The following is a 21,070-nucleotide window of genomic DNA, read 5'->3' on the forward strand; positions in this document are numbered from 1 at the left end:
AATTTTTGGTAATTGTGTTCTTTTACAGAATGACTCTACAGTCACTTAAACAATTCAAGTGTAAATGTTCAATGTGTACTTCGAAACAGACAAAGAAACACCTTCTTTTACAACCTCATACTGAGGACCTCCTGAAAAAGAGAACACTGAAACAGAAAAACAGTTATTATTCTCTGCTCCCACTGATACTGTTAATGGTTGAGCATATTTGTAATTGAAGAAGAACATTTGCTCCCCTGCAGCCAGGTTTTTTCCCTTAGAGTCTTTCCACAGTCATAAAGCTTTGTGTAGAGACTCCAGACTCAGACTCAGCCAAAATGGGCTTCCTCAGTGAGAGAGACTAAAGAAACTGCTCTGGAGCTAAGGTCACATCCTCCTTCAGCATTACTCTACTGATGCTTGCAGGCACTAGGATCCAGGAGATGCTGCTCCTCCACTCAACCCTATCACCTGTGTTCACCAAGAAAAGTCTATCTGGGGGTGGCATCCAGTGGGTGGAGCTTTGCAACTCGAGTGGAATAATGGAGTACAATCAAAATGACAAGTTCAGCTGATCCTTTACTGCCTGGTGCAAACAGATTATTTGCTCTTTCCCCCTTCTGTGTCCTTCCTCATTGTCTTGTTCCCTCTAACCTCTGACACTTTTCTCCATTATTGTGTTCCCTTTACTAGTTTCAAAGTCCTGTTCCTTTGCTTCCTCTCTGCAATAAACCTCCTCACCTCTACACCACCATCTTCCCTCAGAATTGTCAAAATTGCAAGAGTTTCATACCATTGCATTACTCATTGAAATTTTGTGTATAATTAAAGATTATCAGAAATTTTTCATCACAGCATGATTTCACTGGAAAAAAAGAGGTTGAAAAAATACTGCAATTATTTTATTAGGTTTTATAAAATATTCTAATGGTAAATTTCAAAACAAAATGCTTTATGTTGATATTTGGTTATACTTATTCATTTTGGAATTTTGAAAATTTGGGTGTATTGGTTTTGGTTGAAAAAGAATTTGTGGCATTCTGAAATTAATTTTCTAAAACTGATCCTTCATAGGCAGTTTCCAGTTTATGGGATGTTTTGAAAATATTTTACAATGAAAATAATTTTTAGTCTCAAACAAAAAATGTTCAAGTTTTGACCTGCTTTTTAGATCCCTGTCTTCCATTCTGTATTATTAATTGGCTAGTTACATTTTTGGATCTTAAGAGCAGAAACTCTTCTTTGTACAGTACCTAAGACTGTGGGATTCTTTCTTTGTTCTCAGGATTATCACAATAAATATTATTTGAATAATGATTATTTGATGTGGAAATACTTGGATGAAAGTCAATGCCCTGGTTATTGCAGAAGGTTAGGGTGTATTGTATCATGATCCTTTCCAATCAGTGATATGATGAAGCCAATGCTTATGGCACTATTGCAACTTTAAAAAAAACATATTTTATATCAGTCATATTGTGTAAGGATGTGTCACTAATTCATAAAGTCACTTCTTAATGAAGGCAGTCTCAAAAGCAGAAAAAAATTTGCTAGTAGGGTAGAACTGTAAGTTTTGATGCAGTATCAAGTAGTAGAAACCAGAAAAAGTGTTATTTTTATTTAGTGATCATAACCATACCTTAATTTTCTCTTAGAACTAGGCTTCCCTTTAAGTGTTAAGCAACTGCATTATTTTTAAAATGTCTCTGTGAAGCAATCTAGATCTGAGGCAGAATTTTGAGAAAATTCTATTTAGTCCATTTCTAGTCAGTGTTCCCAGCACGCACACTGTCAACCAGATTTCTGTCCTCTCTAAAGCAGAAAGCATTTATTGAGCTCCATCTTTAAACTACACTTTACCTTGTGTCATGGTTGAGTAACTGCAAACATTATTTCTGCCATATTCAGTTGTATGTTATTGATGCCATTTTAAGTATGCACATAAAAAAGAAACCATTTATCGCCCTCAATTAAATCCGTTCCTCTGTAATGGCATAATGTCTAGCTGCCAAATAACTTCATGGTATTTTTATTGCTCTCATTAGCTTTACTGAAATGGAGCCAAACAAAAGAATACCGTGGTAACTGAGTAATATGTCTTTCCACCTGGTCTCCAGGAGACACAGTATATTCTTAATGTTAGTTAGAAAATATTCTACTTTATTTCAAATTGTTTATGGAGAGATTTCTGTCAGAAATAATATGATGAAGTTAGTAATTTCAAAGCTAATAATGTAATTAATTAAACAGTTTTTGTTGCTCTGGCAGATAAGTTGCCCACTGAAGTTCATCTAAGTTCTTTCTTCACAGAATAGTGTGTTTGGATGGAGCAAAAAAGAGCAAGTAGTTAAACGTGGTGGGGTATTTTTTGGTGAAATGTTGCATGTCAGTCTGTTAGAGCCCGTTGAATCAGATAATCCCATAAATATGAGGCTGCTTTAGGTCCATATCCTCAATTTCTGCCTGTAGCAAAGCTGAGCAGCTGCTCCCAGAGGGTGGGTGCATGGGCACAAAAACCACACAGAGGTGACGCACATCAGTGAAGCCGTAACATTTGAGTGTAACATACACATTTACATATATGTGTGTGCATTTGCACACGAAAAATGGATTGCTGTAGTAGCTGCTCCTGGATGCTCAGGTGACCCAGTAGCTGGCCCCAGATCCCCTGGTCTCCCTAGTTGCAGGGGAGCTGCATTTGAGCCTGGAGGTTTGCAATCCCTCTCTTCTCCACTGGCTAATCTAGCTGAAAGTTCCATAGCACCCAAAAGTACCACTCAGAACAGTCCACCCAGACAGAAGATAGTTAGAAATAGGATTTAATGAGAGCATAGGGCAGACCACAGTGATCAGGCACACATTTCAATCTGACAAGCCACCGGTTTACACTGAACTGATCTCTTTATTTCTCTTGTTTTCCCATGCTTGTTTCTCCCCAGTCCATTTTGATCCTTTCCTTTCCTCCCCACGTTGTTTCCCCTCAAGCATCCCTTTTTGTGTGCTATACCTCCTTCAGTCAATGAGGTGTGTGGGGAAGGGAGTTTGTTTGGTGGGTTCCACACGAGGACTGTGCTTTAGTAGTCAGGTGAAGCTCATTCCCTGCACCCCATGTTCACTAATTACGCTGCTAGAGCTGTCAGTTTTTATCTGATGCTGGCCTGGACAGTGTAGATGTTGATTAGCCTTCGCATAGCCTAGCACAGTCTACCAGTAAGTTTAAACTGCATCTGAAGTTGCTACAAAATTCTGTGCTTTTATTGAAACAGATAAAGGAAAGCATGTACAGTAACACAGTATTTTACCTCAGTCTCTATTGCTCTCAGTGTTTGAATGTATTGACTTAGGGTTTCAGTATCTACAACAGCTAATACAAAGAGTGACCTTTTTTCTCTGTGTGTTTTAGGAAAAAATACTTCCGGCAATATACTAAGCCTGGATTTCTTTTTCTTTTGCAGCCTATGAAGTGATCTGACATATATGAAAGAGAGGAATAAAAAGCTTCCTTACATACATGAATCTTTTAGGTAGGAAATTCAACTGTATATTTCATGACTATTCTATATATGAAGAATATTTAAAATTACTATAGGAAGATAACTGTGGGGTTGGGCTTGATAATTGGTAGAGATTAATTTCCATCATATTTCAAGTTCTAATGTAAATTCTGGCTTTCAGACTCTAAAATTTTACTCTTTAGAGCTTATGATTTTCTTTTCTGTAAAAGACAGCTGTAAAAATAATAATCCTGCAATCATGACTAAACATTCAAACCACCAGGGAAGAAAATGGAATATTCAGGGGCTGTGAAAATGGTAGATAAAGATTGCTATTGTTAAGTAAATCATGTTTTAGTAGGAAAACAAAGGCAGTAGAGGTGGTATTTAGAAAAGAAAAGAAAAATTGTAGTAAATGATCATTTTTTAGCTTCTGTTAAACTTATGAATCTGAGCAAAGCACTTGGTTATTCTGTGTTTTAGTTCCCCATCTGTAAAGTAAGGATAATGGCACTTTCTTCTTGTCATGGCTTGCTTTTTTTTTTTTCTTTGTCAATTTAAATGGTGAGAGTTTTTAGGAGAGTTTCAAGCTCAGTTCTGTAAAATAAATAGGAGCTAAGAGCATAAATACTATGATGGAGAAGGTGAGGGTCTAAACTATTTTTAAGAATTTGTGTTTTCATGATTTTTCAAAAATGAATCAAGTCTTTCAGATGGAGAAGCATATCTCCATGTGTGAGGGAAGTTGTTCCATTCATCATCTCATCTTGACTGCTAATCAAATGAAGGGTTGCAAAGAGTTATTAGGAGGTCGAGGTGGTTTGTTTAGGAGAGAAATTTAGGAAAAATATATTATAACCCATGTATAGGCTTTTCAGATGAAATCTAAAAGACCTTTACATTGCTCCCATTTTATGCAACACAGAAATATGAAGTCCTTAGTCCCAATAAATTCACTGGATGTCAAGGTTCCCTCACATAGCCAACAGCAGGTACTAAGCATCCTCACAAAATACTCCACAGAAGCCGTGTGCTAAATAGCCACCTGGAATCAGTCACAAGAAATTCAGATCAGAGATGTGTCTGAATTCCATAAATTCTCTGGAGCCTGTACATCACTATGAAGGCCATACTGGGTGCCTGAGGGATTCAGAGTTCTGAGACGTCCAATTAGGGCTCATTCAGAGAGGGAAAGCAGAGCTCTTGTCACACTGCACACCTACAACTTTTAATTTACAGTATGATCCCAAACACCACTGTCATTCAGAAACACATCTAGCAATAACAGTGCTCAAATCATGGCTAGGAACATGTATCTGTGTTGACACTTGAGATCTCTGCGTGGGAAGGCAGACTCATGCAGTATCCACAGTATAGTTGAATGTTCTGGATGGTCAAACAGACTGTCACATTCTTGCTTTATTCTGTTCTTTATCTGTGCTTGGTTTCATACAGCTGTAGTTAAGCCTTTCAAATGGTAATGAACTCTGGTGTTTTGCGAATTCCTTAATCTGCCTTCCCCCAGGCTGAAAGATGAACATTGTTTATCATCATGACTAGTGAGAATGTGAAACTTTTTCAGTACATTTTGGTAAAGTACTTTTGGCTTTTGATTTATTTAGCCGCAAAAGCAGAACTTATGATGGACATAATGTCATTGCCATTGGCTGATACACACTTGTTCCTGTTCCTGCAAGCCTGGAAGCATTGCAGCTAGAAAATTTTTCCATCTGTGCAGAACTGAGTAAAGACTTCTCTGACAATCTCAAGAAATTTGTCCACCAGCATAGCCAAGAAAGAAAGAAAAGAATGCAAGAACTAAAAGTCAGTTAGGACAAGACCGTTTGTCTCTCAACCATGCTCCACAGAGCCTGATTTCAGTACTGGTGCTTAGCTTTCAGCTTCATCTAGTAGCATTGTCAGCACAGTTTTCAGACCTAAAATTTCATTATATTATCAGTTCCAGAGTAGCATTGTTTTATAGGAACATCTAACTCTTCTGTGCATTTTAATGCTGCTGTAATAGTTTCCATTTCCATCAAGGAGCACTGTTTTCCAATGTGTAATGTGCAGCTGTTGAATACTATATAACAGCTGTGTTAAAAGGAAGAAATTCAGCTGGAATGTCAGAATGCAATAAGTTGGTTGGAATTAAATCAAAACCTTCAAAAGGAGGCATATGATCTTTTAATTATCAGTTATTCAACCCTTGGGTTTGCATGACTTTGTGGCAAATCAGTGTCCACTGTATCTCTTATAAAAGAATGCATTCAGACCTAAAAGTGAGGCATTCCCTCACAGCATCTTCAGAAATGCTAGTTGCTCTTTTATGAAAACATTTTCGTGTCATAGATAGGGGAGATTATGCATTTTTGATACAGTTATGACAAAGAGGGTGTTATCTATTTTATTTAAGCAAGTATTTTCAAAAAAAAAAAGACGTCTCTTCAGAAGCCTTATAAACTCTATTCGAATCACAAATTCCAAATACCAGGCAACCATGGAAACATTCTTATTTTCCCTCTTTTGATGCTTATCTCCTGCTACGTTTATAGGCGACAACCACCCTTGCACGGAGTACAAAGCCAATTCTTTTAAATCGCCATCATGAGACAGCCTCTGTGTCATGATTGTAGCTGTGTTCTGAATCTGTTCTAAATCTGGTCTGTTTTTTTTCCAAGTATAGGTGACGAGAATTGTACACGGAGCCTGCTGTGTGGCACTAATAGGTCCATATTCCTCCCCTGTATATCTCCTGTTCATTTTCACAGCCACATTGCAGAAGTGATTCACAATCATCTCATTTTCAAATGCTCCCAAGGAAGAAGTACTTGGTTTTAAATGCATTAATTTCTTCCTCTTTCTATTAATTTTGTTCTTTAGGTCTTCAGTTTCCAAAATTATCCCATTTTACTTGCAAGAGTGCTCTAATAGAGATCTTTTGTGATACCTCTCCTTTGTTGTATTGAAAAATTTCAATCTTTTAGCCACCATAATCAGTTTTTCTTACCTGTCAATTCTTCACACAGAAAAGATGTGTCTGTAAAAGTAAAAAAATAAATCATGGTACCAGTTACCTTATAGGGAATCACAGTAAGAGTCTGAGTTTGAAAGTGCTGCATTTTGCAAACGTTTCAACTCTTTTTAGAAATAGTGAAACATTTTAAATGGTATCATATGAAATAGCTACTGTTTATAGTTCATTATTTCACCTTCCCTTGAGAAAAATGTGCCTTGTATGAGCACAGTCAGCTGTGTCCCTCATTATATAACACCAAGTTTTCAACTAATTTCTAAAAGTAAACACTATAACATTTTTGCCTACCATTTGTTTACAGTACTAAAATTTTCATGTGCTTACTCAAAACCTGCCTGCATATGCACAGAATGCTCTGAGTGAGTCTAAAACTAGCCCATATGTGATTTTCTAGCTTGTACTTCAGTTACGGGTGTGAAATGTGCCTGGATATTCGGAAGTGGTACATGGAAATGTAGCCAACTGTTGTTCTTTTCCTCATTGTCCACAGTAAACATGTTTTAGACTCAGTTAAATTAACTGATACTTCATTTGCCTTTGTGCTGGGAAAAACATTTGTATGATGATGGATTACAGTTTCTTGATACAGAAAATGAATTGCATGCTGAAAATTGAGTCATCTGATGAACCGCAAAGAATTTTTCCTCCCCAAAGGCACAGCTTGTTCCCATGCTGTGCTACACTGGATGGGTTGCAAGCATACAAGTACCTGTCAGATCTGTTTGGTGGGAGTGGAAAGCTGAGATAAGGAGCCTGCTATTTAGCTGGTAAATTGTTCTTCTTTAGCTTCAAGGAGTAAGACTGGCTACTGAGAAGCTAATAGCCTACTGCAGTCATCATCTCCAAGCAGGAAGCATATTGGTGGGAGAAGCAGCAGGTTTGCCTTAAGTGGTACTGTCTTTCCTTCAGGCTAAGCAAACAGATTTAGCAACAACAGAGTCTCCAGAGCACCCAGAGTTATAGTCTGAATTCTGAGGACATCTAGTGGTGTCAGCCCACTGCGGGGAGTCACAGCTGGTGGCTTTCCAAGTGCACGTGTTTTTCTGCTGTTCTACAGGATTAACCTTTACAGGTTGAAGAAAGAGGGATAATTGCATTCCATCTTGCATTTTCACACAGTAAATTAGCTGTGACATTGTGTCACTTGTCCCTTGGTTTCTTTTCTTTGATTTTGACATTTCCACTTCACTGCAAAATCCAATGCAGTAAAAACAATTAATTAAATGCACAGAAACAGTAGCATTCTTCAGCTCAGGTGATCCTGAATTCAATATCGACAGTCCCAAATATTCAGAAGTCATGAGATTAGATCAAAAATCAAAACCTTCTAAATAAATGTTAGACCTTTTCTATTTACCTTCTGTTCTCAGGGGTTTCAGTGTTCAAATATGTTGGCATCTTCTTTGTATCAATAGGGATAAAAGTGTATTTTTGTTACCAAAAGGCTGGTTTCTCTAGTGAATTAATGACTGTGAAAGTTAGAACGCTAAGATAAGCACCAGGTATCCCAAGATGTCAAATAAATATGCAAGATTTGTTAATGCTATGAAATTGTAATCCTAGCACTGCTAACCATTCAAGGACCTTTGGGAAAACCTTCTTGCTACTCAGGGATTCAGGTTTTCACCTTCTGAAGTGGAACTGTAGGTGTTGCCACACCTTTTGAGAGAACAAGAATCAATTAGCTGCAATTCAAAAAGGACTTTGATCAAGTCAAGTAATACATATTATACGTTAAGCATTGTTATTGACTGTTGCATGACGGTGTGTTTTTCAGTGAGCCTCTGATCTGATATTTCCTCCTGAGGAGAAGCAGACATCATGAAGCAGAGATTCATTTCATCAGTTCAAATTATTTTGCAACTTGCTCTGACTACAGCAGGTCTGACAGGTGAGTACAACCCTTCCTGAAACACTAGTTTTTCCTTAAAACACTTTCTTTAGAAAAGTATGAGGCTTTACCCAGTCTGTCCTGACCACCAGTGGAGCCTGGACCTATTTAAAGTACTTTCTTCTGAAGTTTTTTATGGCATTTTGAAAATGGCTCGAATCCTTTTTTTATATATAGTATTAATTTAAGGACTGTGTGGTGGCAATGATGAAAGACACTCACTCCACCCCTACATTTACTTCATCCTTGTCACCTTCTGGGAAATTAGCATCATATGAATAGTCACACTATTTGAGACAGTGATATGGAACTTTAATAAAATAAAGGTAAGCTTAAGTTGAAAGATCACATGCTTTTCATGCCAAAATATACGTAAATTAGTGGTCTGTGCTTTTGATATAACCTAATGACAGGTAGTCTTAACAAGAAATATTCTTAAATGTATTTGGATTACCAGTGAATATCCAACTAATTAATGAATACATTCAGGTTGCTAGTACACAAAAATAATCATCTAGCCTGTTGATTTCTTTCTTTTTGTCTAACCTGTAGTTTACCCTAACTATGCACAAATAGTGGAATTTTAGTTCTGTTGCAAAGTTGAAGGTGAAATTTAATTTTAAGATGATCTGAAGATAAAAAAATTCAATGTTTTAGGGGAAAAAAACCCACAAAGGTCATATATTTACTTCCAGGCATTGCAATTTACTTTGGAGATAAATATACACTTTTTGAGTTTAAGCAAAAATTAAATTTTCATATTAAAAAGAGAAGCAAAATAATTTTAGTAGTTATTTTGGAAGTTCGAGGTACAAATATATTTTTATATATCTATATGTACTTTTCTGAGAATTTTGATCCTTTTTCCAGGCAGATTTATTTACCCAATTCAGTCGATAGTTTCACATAATTTTATTGTCTTCAAAAAAGCATCCCTTGGTGGCTGGGCTTATCACTCAGCAATAACAACCAAAAACGTTGTCCTCCTCTAATATAACTAACTGGATTTTTGCACTTCCCTAGGTCAGTCATACCCTGGCAAACCTAAAATAATAAGATGTCGTTCTCTAGAAAAGGAAACCTTTTCTTGTTGGTGGAAGCCTGGCTCAGATGGAGGCCTTCCTACCAATTACACCCTGTTCTACAGCAAGGACAGGTAACGAGTGGTGCATACATATTCTGTAAGTGATCAAGTGATGGTTATGACAGAATAAGGGAATGATAACATTAATTTGTAAAGTTGTTTTTATGAATCTGTGTTAACCTCAGATGACCAACAAGGGCTGCATGAGATGAATGGCTTCCCTTGTAAGAAGAAAACATGAGCACTGCCAGTCTCAAAACTTCAGCCTATCCCTACTAAAACTCATCCAACCTGAAATCCCACTGAAGAAGTGCTGGAAAAGGCATATTTGTCCATCTTATCAGGAGGCACACAGCTTTTAGCTGAATGGGGTCTTCTCTGAGGAGTGGAGCATCAAGGCATGGAGCAGTGAGGGTCCCATCCAGAGCCCATCACTCCCCCTTGGCTAGGGAGCAGGGCAGAGTGGGGGGACAGGGATAGACTGAGACCAGGCTGGGCCAGGACATCAGCACATTGATTGAGGCTGGCTAGGAGGGACCATGGAAGTGCAGGGCTTTGGGGACCTGGAGACCATCCCTGATGCAACAGGCTGGAACAGGGACAAGGGGCCCTGGGGGTGCCTGGGGAGGCTGGGCAGGGGCAGTCAGGGCTGAGGGTTCCCTTGGGTCCCTGCCAAGAAGGCTGTCCATTAGCATGCCCAGCAAAACCCCATCTGGAGTATAGAGAGTAATTGTTTCCCCTCTTGGAAATGTAGCCAATTTCCTGGTTCCCAAAATGGAGTGAAATCAGATAGCACTGTAGCACTTCTCAAAGTTGCTGTTTTGGTCAAGTCTGTGACTCCTTCATCCTGTTTAGGAATAAAATGTGTATATGTTTGGCAACTTTGCTTAACCTGTGTATCTTTGTATAACTATACTTTTTTTCCTGAAAACAAGAGGTCTTTGAACAGGGCCAAGCAGGCAGGGAGGCTCAGAGATTAAATTTCTTTGAATAAATCCAGTGCGGTTCAGAATAGATAAGGTAAAGCCTCAGACATCCCTACTTCAATTAAATAAATTCCAAATCATTTGGTATTAATTGAGCAGAAAAGATGCAGCCTTTAATAAAGTTACCACACTCAACAATGATCTAAGAGCTTTTATTTTATTAAAGCTCTGATGTTTCAGTCTTCATCAAAACAAATTTTAATGAATGTTTCAAGTTATAACTATCACTGCCCGGAACAGCCCTGTCTAGGGAGGGTTAGCAGTGCTTATCCATTTCATTAAATCTGCTGAACACAGACACTGCCAAGCACTCTAGATCTGGGCCACAACTGCATTTCTAGACTCATTGTCTCTCAGGTACTATCCTCTTACATCTTTTCTTTGAGAACTGTGATGAAATTGCCTGGAAACTAAGAGATCTTATTATTAGTGATGTATAGAGCATAACAGTGGGACTAACGTGCATTCTTGCACCACATCAGGTGGTGCTTTCAGTTTGTGTAATTCTTCACACTTGGGGTAGGCTGTGAGTACATCACCCGGTTCAGCTTTAATGGAGTACAAAACTATCCCTCTCCTGAAAAAGCTGAAGACCCAAATAAAAGTAATTTCTAAGAGACCGTGAACTAATAAGGTTTTTTTTCTTTTGAGATAATTGTGATAATGATCATGTTAAGAACCAGGTAAATTAACATCGGAAAAGTCATAGAACAGATCGTCTTGAGTGTGACCACACAGCACGTACAGGACAACCAAGGGATCAGGCCTGGCTACCATGGACTTAGGAAAGGAAGGTCCTGCCTGACCCGCCTGATCTCCTTTTATGACCAGGTGACCCACCTAGTGGATGAGGGGAAGGCTGTGGATGTAGTCTGCCTGGACTTCAGCAAAGCCTTTGACACCGTCTCCCAAAGATACTCCTGAAGCCCACGGCTTGGACAGGGGCACTCTGTGCTGGGTTAGAAACTGGCTGGAGGGCCGGGCCCAGAGAGTGGTGGGGAACGGGGCTGCATCCAGTTGGCAGCTGGTCACTAGTGGTGTCCCCCAGGGATCAGTGTTGGGCCCAGTCCTGTTTAACATCTTTATTGGTGGTTTGGACGAGGGGACCAAGTGCACTCTCAGTCAGTTCACAGATGACACCAGGTAGCAGGAAGTGTTGATATGCTGGAGTGTAGGAAGGCTCTGCAGAGGGATCAGGACAGGCTGGATTGATGGGCCAAGGCCAATAGGATGAGGTTCAACAAGGCCAAATGCCAGGTCCTGCCCTTAGGTCACAACAACCCCAGGCTACACTGCAGGACTGGGGAAGAATGACTGGAAAACCGCCCAGCAGAAAAGGACCTCGAGATGCTGGTTGACAGTGGCTGAACATAAGCCAGCGCATGCCCAAGTGGGCAAGAAAGACAATGGCACCCTGGCTTGTGTCACAAGCAGGGTGGCCAGCAGGACCAGGGCAGTGATCAGGCGTTGGTGAGGCCTCACCTGGAGTGCTGTGTCCAGTTCTGGGCACCTCAGTTCAGGACGGACATTGAGGTGCTGGAGTGAGTCCAGAGAAGGGCAGCAGAGCTGGGGAAGGGTCTGGAGCACAAACCCTGTAAGGAGTGACTGAGGGAGCTGGGGGTGTTTAGCCTGGAGAAAAGGAAACTTGGGGGGCCCTTATCACTCTCTACAATGACCTGAAAAGAGTTTGTAGTGAGATGAGGGTTGGCCTCTTCTCACATAACTAGAGACAGGATGATAGGAAATGGCCTCAGGCTGTGCCAGGGGAGGTTCAAGTTCATCATCAGGAAGAATTTCTTCATGTAAAGGGTGTTTAAACATTAGAATGAACTGTCCAGGGAGGTGTTAGAGTCACCATTCCTGGAGGTGTTCCAAGAAATGACTGGATGTGGCACTCAGTGTCATGGTCTAGTTGAAAAGGTGAAGATGGGTCAAAAGTTGGACTCAATGATCTCAGAGGTCTTTTCCAGCCTAAATGCTACTGTGATCTTGCTGAAAACAAACTAATCAATAAAACAGTCCTCTGCCATAGGGCCCATCTGCTTAATTTCCAGGGGTAATACGCAAAGAAGATGTTTAGCAACTTTTCTTATTTAGTCCAAGTGAATGTCTCTCCTTTTCCTTTTACTTGTTTATAAATATTGTTAAAATTGCCTTGTTCTGTCTCTGGAAATTTCTCTTTCCGTTCTTTTGTTGACATTCCTACGTATAAAAAAAAGGAGTGAGAGCACTCATCCAGAAAAACTGCAGTAAAAATAGCAGTGAAGCACTTATGGCAATAGCATGTGACACCAAAATGTTTCCCAGAGTTGAGATTATATGTATTATGTACAATTATTGTATTGTCATGTAATAGAATTATATTATGTATCTATATATAAAAATAATATGATTATATATAACCATTTCAAATTTCTCTGCTGAACCTAGGCCATTACTAGAATATTGCCTGCTTTGCTTTGTTTCCTGAGCTTTTAACTTTTAAATCATTTTATTTCAGTGAAGAAAAAATCTATGAATGTCCAGACTACCAAGCATCAGGTCCCAATTCCTGCTACTTTGATAAAAACCACACTAATCCCTGGACAACATATATTATCACTGTAATGGCAACGAATGAGATTGGAAGTAACAGCTCAGACCCTCAGTATGTGGATGTAACCTCCATAGGTAAAAAGAGAAGAATAAAATGGAAAACAAGCTAGTTGGAGATGTATGCAGTTTTTAATGCCAGAACAAGTAGTGGTGAAAGATTTCTTTCCTCATGATGTGAAACTTGATATGGAAAAGTGTTTATCTACAGATTATCTAAAATATGCATTTTAAATTTATGTGAAAAATGCATTTTACTTATAAATTAAATAACTACATATTTTATTGCCATTTTAACTTTGGCTTAAAAATTGGCTGCAGTTTGTAGCTGTCTCCAGTATTTCAGTTAGACTCAATGCAGATTATAAAATTTTCATTAGGTTGAGCTACCTAAATTTTCCAAATGTGAACATCTTTATGGCTGCTGGCATTGAAGTCTCAGGAGGGTAAAAATAACTGCCTGAGCATTCTACGGGCTTTTTGTAGTATTTAATATTCCCAACCCTGTTCTACTTTCTGCATACACATGATATACACATCATAATGATAATGTACTTACTCGTTTTAGCTATGAAATATTTGATATTTTAGTTTTGCAAGAGTGGCCTAATGAAATTATGATTTGATTTCCTTAGCCTGACAAGTTCAGAGTAAAGTCTAAGATTTGCTGATACTGGTGGATCAGTAGCTGGTTAAACTTGCTAGGGAGAAAAAGGAAAAATAAAAGGCTATTGTACTATTCCCTTACAGAAGTGATGAATGATCTGAAATTAATGTGATGAAATACAAAACCATAAAGGAGGTGCCTCTTCTGAGAGAAAATTAAGTTATTAATGGCACGCTTTTCATTCATTTATACAGTTCAGCCAGATGCTCCTGTGAACCTCTCTCTAGAAACAAAAACATCTGCTAGTATAACATACCTTTGGGCAAAATGGTCTCCACCTCCGTTAGCTGCTGTCAGCTCTAATTCACATGTATATCACTATGAGCTACGACTTAAACCTGAGGAAAAGGAAGAGTGGGAGGTAATGGAAAAGTATATTTATTGTATAAATGCTCTATTCAGTGAGTTTTCTTGTCTCAATTTAACTGATATTATAAAAATTTTAGTTTCTGTAAGGGTGAAAAATTAATGTAACCAAATCTGATTAAGGAAAGAAAAATACTGTAGTGGTTTGTAGAACAGTGAAATTCAATGTATTTGCATAATCATCCTAATGTCATATACTGCAAAACCCTATTTAGTCCACTGATCTAATATTTATTTGTAATGATTCCACATGTCACAATAAAAGACTGTGCAGTTCATATAGTTTAAAACAAATCCGGATCAAAACAGTTTATTGATTCATTAAATTTAATTAACAATTAATCACCTAACTATGCAGCACTCAGAATCACTCGGCAATGCAATAGGTGAATCACAATACTGGGCACTCAAAAATGTTACTAGGCATCTACAAATTTATAAACACATTTCTATAACTAGTCCCAGACATATATAGACTATATACAGAAATTCCCCTCTCCCAGGAAGGGTAGGTTACAAGCATACTCCCCTCCCTCTCCTATTTATACCCACTTCTGTGGGTGACATGGATGCTTTAACATCATGTGAACTCATGTCCCTTCTTACAGTATCCTAAGACACGCATCAGTGAGAAAGGAGCCACATGGTCACATGCAGACACCCAGGTGTGGCTTCCTGCCTGCTGCAGCCCACGCTGTCTGGAGAGCAGCTACTCACAGCATCAGAGAGGGAGGCTGCTCTGGCTGGCCCAGGGAGAGGTCATGATGCTGACAGAGCAACTTTTGAGAGCATCAAACTACGCTTCAGCTACTGCTGAAGTTTCCAGTTCCCCCCCACACACTATTACAAGTTTTCTTGTTTATTTATTAGTAGTTTTCAAGTTTAACCTTGAGAAGTCTCTCCATTGCTCCCTAATTATTATTTATTTGGGCTGAGAGGTGTCATCATACTCTTCAATGTAATCAGTTGGAGGCAACCCGCCGCTCAGAAATTTTGGGGTGTCCTACTCGCACACACCATTTCCATTGACATTCTCCACCATAGGAATATTCCCACAGCTGAGTTTTCGGGATAAATTATCATTCTTAAAGCTATAGTCAGATGTCCTCAATGCTACCTAAATTGTCGAAGCCTTAATGATGGAGAAAGCTATGTGTTTTGAAAGAGTTCTGAAAAGAAATTCAAAGGACCTGAAAAATGCACTTAAAGCCACTGAGAAGAATTACACAAGGGTTTATATGTAAGCTGGACTACCTAATGTGTTCCTGGTTGTGTGGATCTGATGGAGTACTAGGAAGGCTACAGTTAAGTATGTTCTTGAGTATCAGAATCTCAGTGTTGAAGTGAATTTTTCTGCAAAGTCACTACCTTTGTTCCTCTGTAATTCATATCTTATAAAATACCAACTGAAATTCTAGACTTTCAGAATTCAGTAACTCAAGCCTATTCCTTTATTGTTACTTGTTAAAATGCCCCAATTCTTTATTATTTTCCCAGTCCATTTTCTTTTCCAGACAATATCTGTTGGACTGCAGACACACTACAAGGTGACTGGGTTACAAGCTGGGGTGAAGTACATTGTTCAGGTCCGTTGCATGTTAGACCTTGGAGAATGGAGTGAATGGAGCTCTGAAAGAAACATCCAAATCCCCAATGGTGAGTTGGGGATGGTGATTGCTGTTCTATAAATTGTTTTTAAGTTCTATCAGGTTCAGTGTTGTGAAAGGTGCCTAAATGGTAGCCATGAAAACCTGGCTTCTCGCACAGATACTTCATAGTGCTGGAGGAACAGATCAGTGCATTTTAATATACTTTCTGTGTAATTGCTTGTTTAGTCTTTTTGATTCACTCAAGATCCTCTGCTGAAATGGGTTATGACAAATAAAGTGGTATGAGGAAGTCACTTCTGATGCAGGTGTGCCTAAATAATTTATCGTTCCTGTCCCTTAATTTAAAAATTACATTGATTTTATACGTAGCTACAGATGTCAGGTAATGGTTTTTGTGTAAGAACCTAGACTGAAAGCATTGCCATGTCTAACAGAGCACGATGCTTACAGATACTACCACGTGGAATTCATTATCTATGTTTTCTTGGATTTGAGTAGGCACACTAAATATGCATGACATTGTATCTTGTTGCCAGACACTTTAGCCAGGTTGTCTCAAATCTTCTTCTTCTGTTCTTAGGTGTATTATTCATTACTTGACATGAAGGTTGCTGTTGATCATGAAGTACATGAAGTACTGTTAATAGAAAAATATCTTTTAAATTACCCATTTTCGGATCTGCACTAGGCAATTAGAAATTTGGAAAATCAATGTCTCTGCTCTGCATAGTAGGAAATGTTTATTATTGATGTAATAGGATCGTATTTTTGCCACAAGTGCATAATTGCAAAAGTTTCAATCACATGAGGTTTTGACTGGCATCATCCTATTCAAAATTTAATCATTTTTCCCTGCCCTACTCTTAAGCGCTTTGCTTGAGTCTATAAAAACTTGCTTGGCAGCAATCAGGTGAGCATCCTGAGTACTGAACATAACAACACTACAAGGAAGTATGAGAGCTGCTTCTTTGTGTCTTTGGAGACAGATCATAGGTACTTCAGAAGAGAATTACTGGAAAGGACATAAACAAATGGGCAAACATTTACATTCTTCATTTTTCTTACCTAAAACCCAAAACAAATTACAGCATATTTTTTAAACAACCGGAATAATCTTCAAACACACTTTTTTAATTAAAAAATGGTTTTTGTATATCGTGGTTTAAACCCAGCTGGCAACTAAGCACCACATGGCTGTTCTCTCACATCCTACACCCCACCCCAGTGAAATGGGGAAGAGAATCAAAAGTAAAACCTGTAGGTTGAGATAACAACAGTTAAGTAATTGAAACAAAGTAAAATATAATAATAATGATAAATAATAATAATGATAATAAAAAGGAAAAAATCTAAAGAAGTAATGCACAGTACAGTTGCTCACCCCAACTGACCAATGCCAAATCCCATCCCTACACCCTGATCAGCCCCGCTTCCAGATAATTCCCCAGTTTGTATACTGGGGATGATGTTCTATTGGTGTGGAATACCCTTTTGGCTAGTTGGGGTCACCTGTCATGGCTATTCTCACTCCCAGCCTTTTTTATCTGCTTTGTACCTCCTCACTGGCAGAGTAGGAGACACAAAAAGGTCTTTGGTTTAGGATAAACATGGCAGTAACAACCAAAACATCCATGTATTGTCCACATTTTTCTCATACTGAATCCAAACCACAGCACTATACCAGCTACTGAGAAAAAATTAACTCTATCCCAGGTGAAAGGAGGACAGCACAGAAAATAGATTGTATAGCAGAGTATATTTTAAATAATTTTATAGAGGCTGCTGTGGCAGTATTTGAGCACTCCCTATGATATTTTGGGACAGAGAAGAGCCAGAGTCAGAGAAATAAAGCAGTTCTTCAGCATGGCTGCAGTGAGAAGGGATTCTGAATCCAGGTGAAAGTATCAGGCTGTTGCCTGAACCACTGAACTGTGCTGATTCCTGGGCTGATTCCAACGGGATAAGGTTCAACAAGGCCAAGTGCCGGGTCCTGCACTTTGGCCACAACGACCCCAAGCAGCGCTACAGGCTGGGGGCAGAGTGGCCGGAGAGCAACCAGGCAGAAAGGGACCTGGGAGTTTGAATTGACAGGAAGCTGAACATGAGCCAGAGTGTGCCAAGGTGGCCAAGAAGGCAAATGGCATCCTGGCCTGGATCAGGAACAGTGTGGCCAGCAGGTCCAAGGAAGTGATTCTTCCCCTGTACTGGTGATACTCCTCCTCAGCACTGGTGAGGCCACACCTCGAGTACTGTGTCCAGTTCTGGGCCCCTCAGTTCAGGAAGGATATTGAGGTGCTGGAGCAGGTCCAGAGAAGAGCAATGAGGCTGGTGAAGGGACTCAAGCACAAGTCCTGTGAGGAGAGGCTGAGGGAGCTGGGGCTGTTCAGCCTGGAGAAGAGGAGGCTCAGGGGAGACCTCATCACTCTCTACAACTCCCTGAAAGGATGTTGTAGCCAGGTAGCGGTTGGTCTCTTTTCCCAGGCAACTATCAGCAAGACAAGAGGATCTGGTCTCAAGTTGTGCCAGGGGAGGTTTAGGTTAGATATTAGAAAAAATTTCTTTGCAGAGAGGGTGGTCAGACATTGGAATGGGCTGCCCAGGGAAGTAGTGGATTCTCTGTCCCTGGAGATGTTTAAAAAGAGACTGGATGTGGCACTTAGTGCCATGGTCTAGTAACCGCAGCGGTAGTGGATCAAGAATTGGACTTGATGATCTTGAAGGTCCCTTCCAACCCAGCTGATTCCATGATTCTATGAAAGCAAAACTTTTCCTTTCTTTGTATTTTCCTGTGCTCTGCTTGACATTGTTTTATGAATTCAGGGTGGACTGAATACATGCAACTTACTAATTAGTTTATTTCTTTGTCTTTCACAGGAGAGTCACCTCCTGAAAAGCCTACCATAATAAAGTGCCGTTCTCCTGAAAAGGAAACATTTACTTGTTGGTGGAAACCTGGTTCAGAGGGAGGACATCATATTAACCACACTTTGCTTTACAGCAAAGAGGGGTAATAAACTGTGTATAAACAGTGTTTTATTGGAAGGACCTGGAAAATCCATCCTGATTGTTTTTGCATTTAGGGAGATGTCATTTTCTGTAGTACGTGGTTTTGTCCAGTGGCATATTCTGAAAGAGTGCTAAAGCAGCAATGTATTTAAGAGTGAAATAAGATCTCTTTATGTTAGTGAATTATTGTCAATTACTGTGAATTACTCTGCTCAGAAAGATGGATTGTCTTGAAAGTTGCCATTGTCCAGCAACTACATTTTGTTAAGCAATACAAATCACAGTCCTGTAACTCTTCAGTCATGCAGCCCTAGAAACAAAACTGTCTAAAGTGACCAGTGACCAGATACTAAAATCTTCATCTTCTGATAATGCTTATTTTGCACTAGTATTCATAGGCCATGAATACCCTGTGCCTTCTGCAGTAATATTTCTTTGGAACTCAGATCAAGTGCTAAACATTCATTTTAAAGAAATAGTCAATATATATTTTTAGGTTCTGTGAAATATTTTTGGTTCACCTTTTTTGCTCAGCCTTGCACTGACCTAACTGGATGCTAAATTCTGTAATTGTCAACTGTGAGCTAGATCTTGCTGGAAAAAGAGAGGTACTGGTCCATCCAGGTAGGGCAGAGTATGAGGTCCACATCCACAATTCTCTTATGTCACTGTGCATCTCAGAGGAGTTTGGAAACAAGTGCTACATGCTTAACTTTTTCTCCTATCCCTGCTTTGACTTTGGGAAACTTGGGAATGGATTTGGAGGACAGGTACAAAGTAGACTTTTTTTTGAAAAGTGATGAAAATAAAATAAAATAAAAATAAAAATTCAAAATAAATTCTGAAAGCATATTAGTGTAATATACAGAACTCTCTGTAAATGTGAAATCAACATTGGACATAGTTTTTAACAGATAGCTTTGAAAACTTCAGCAATCACTTCTACTTACTCTCTGGAAGATGTAAGAGCTATGCAGTGGACAATGGCTTTCTGAGTAGTAAGAGCTTTACTCTACTAGCCCACTGCTGCATCTACAAAAGCCTCAATTCTACAGGCTTTGTTGTCTTTACTTTGGGGGAGAAATGTTTACTACAGTCTCTGGAATTGTCCAGTGACTCTTTAGTCTAGTCTGGAAGAAGTTTTCTGATTTTCTTCACATCACCAGGCATGAAAAATCAGATCAATAATGCTGACATACTAGTAATCAAAGTCAGGTGTTTTAGTCTGTGTAATCTAATCACTGCGATTCTTCCATTTCAGAGAAGAAAAAGTTTATGAATGTCCAGATTACAAAACTGCAGGCCCCAATTCATGCTACTTTGATAAAAAGCACACCTCTTTCTGGACCATATACAATATTACTGTGAGGGCAACTAATGAAATGGGAAGTAATGTCTCTGATCCTCATTACGTGGATGTGACTTACATAGGTAAGAGTTTAAAAGTATTTTCTGTGGAAACAAATAATTCAGAATCATGGGGTTTGGCACAAAAATTTTAATTCCAGCTCTTCTCATATATGGTATTATATCCATGCTAAAGACTTGTACAAATAAGATCTTCTCTGATATAATAACAAATCAATATTCATCCCTTTACCGTTTTATTTTCAAAGGAAGCATAAAAATGCTAAAAGCTTTAAAACTATGTTCAGACAACCATTTATTGTTTTTCTTTATTTCTTTCAGTCAAACCCTAAGAAACATCATCCAGCTAAAATCTTTTTTCCACTGTACAAGCAGCTGAAATCAAATTGATCTTTTAACAAATAACACTTAAATTTGATTACATAAAAGGAGTCTCCAGACCCAAGAGGAGCTGCATTAGTGCTTTTTATAGCAGTGTACTGATAATCTCTTTCTCAGACTTTTTCCACAGAATGACTGCATACAAGTATTTGGGTTTTTTTTTCTAACAGAATGGAACATTATCATTGATAACCATTTTGTTGCCAAGGATCTGGCTGCCAGGAGTCTGGCAACTGGAAAAGGACTGCTGAAGGGCTGCTTCATATTTTATCTCTATGCCATGGCTGCTTGCTTGATGAAGCTTTGCATCAGACAGTGGTAAAATACACGCACAATATGTGCAGAAGCTCTACCTTTGAACTGAGGAAACTGCAAACCTGTCTGAGCAGAAACCTTTGTTCCATTTTGGTTTGTTTTTGAGATATAGACAGAACTTTAATATTGCTGTTTCAGTTTACTTTTAGATACTTTACATATGCATTTGGGATTACACTGTTGTGTTTTCTGAATGTAAAAGATGGAGGGGGAAGTTCCATCAGCTACATCTGTGTTTTCAGCATTTCTAAATATTTATGCCAAACCTTGATAAGGTTATCATTAAACACATCT

At 38.9% G+C, this 21,070-nt stretch overlaps 1 protein-coding gene across 13 annotated transcripts in view; it reads left to right on the top strand.

The window, feature by feature from the left end:
* The window catches only part of PRLR (prolactin receptor), a 156,018-nt gene that overhangs the window by 122,374 nt on the left and 12,574 nt on the right, over window positions 1-21,070 (top strand). For 5 of the 13 annotated variants that reach the window (XM_051804743.1, XM_051804745.1, XM_051804744.1 and 2 more), the window contains 8 exons: window positions 29-3,503; window positions 8,288-8,401; window positions 9,425-9,557; window positions 12,972-13,141; window positions 13,925-14,091; window positions 15,611-15,752; window positions 18,581-18,713; window positions 19,974-20,143. In XM_051804743.1, coding sequence (XP_051660703.1) covers window positions 8,332-8,401; window positions 9,425-9,557; window positions 12,972-13,141; window positions 13,925-14,091; window positions 15,611-15,752; window positions 18,581-18,713; window positions 19,974-20,143 — 985 coding nt within the window. In that variant the 5' untranslated portion in view covers window positions 29-3,503; window positions 8,288-8,331. Of the gene's footprint in view, window positions 1-28; window positions 3,504-8,287; window positions 8,402-9,424; window positions 9,583-12,971; window positions 13,142-13,924; window positions 14,092-15,610; window positions 15,753-18,580; window positions 18,714-19,973; window positions 20,144-21,070 lie in introns of those variants that run through there. The other 8 variants (XM_051804749.1, XM_051804742.1, XM_051804747.1 and 5 more) reach the window with 4 other exon arrangements.

Source organism: Manacus candei, unplaced genomic scaffold (assembly GCF_025592945.1).
Source record: "Manacus candei isolate 608988 ecotype Guabito, Panama unplaced genomic scaffold, ASM2559294v1 h1tg000061l, whole genome shotgun sequence".
Taxonomy (NCBI): Eukaryota; Metazoa; Chordata; class Aves; order Passeriformes; family Pipridae; genus Manacus; species Manacus candei.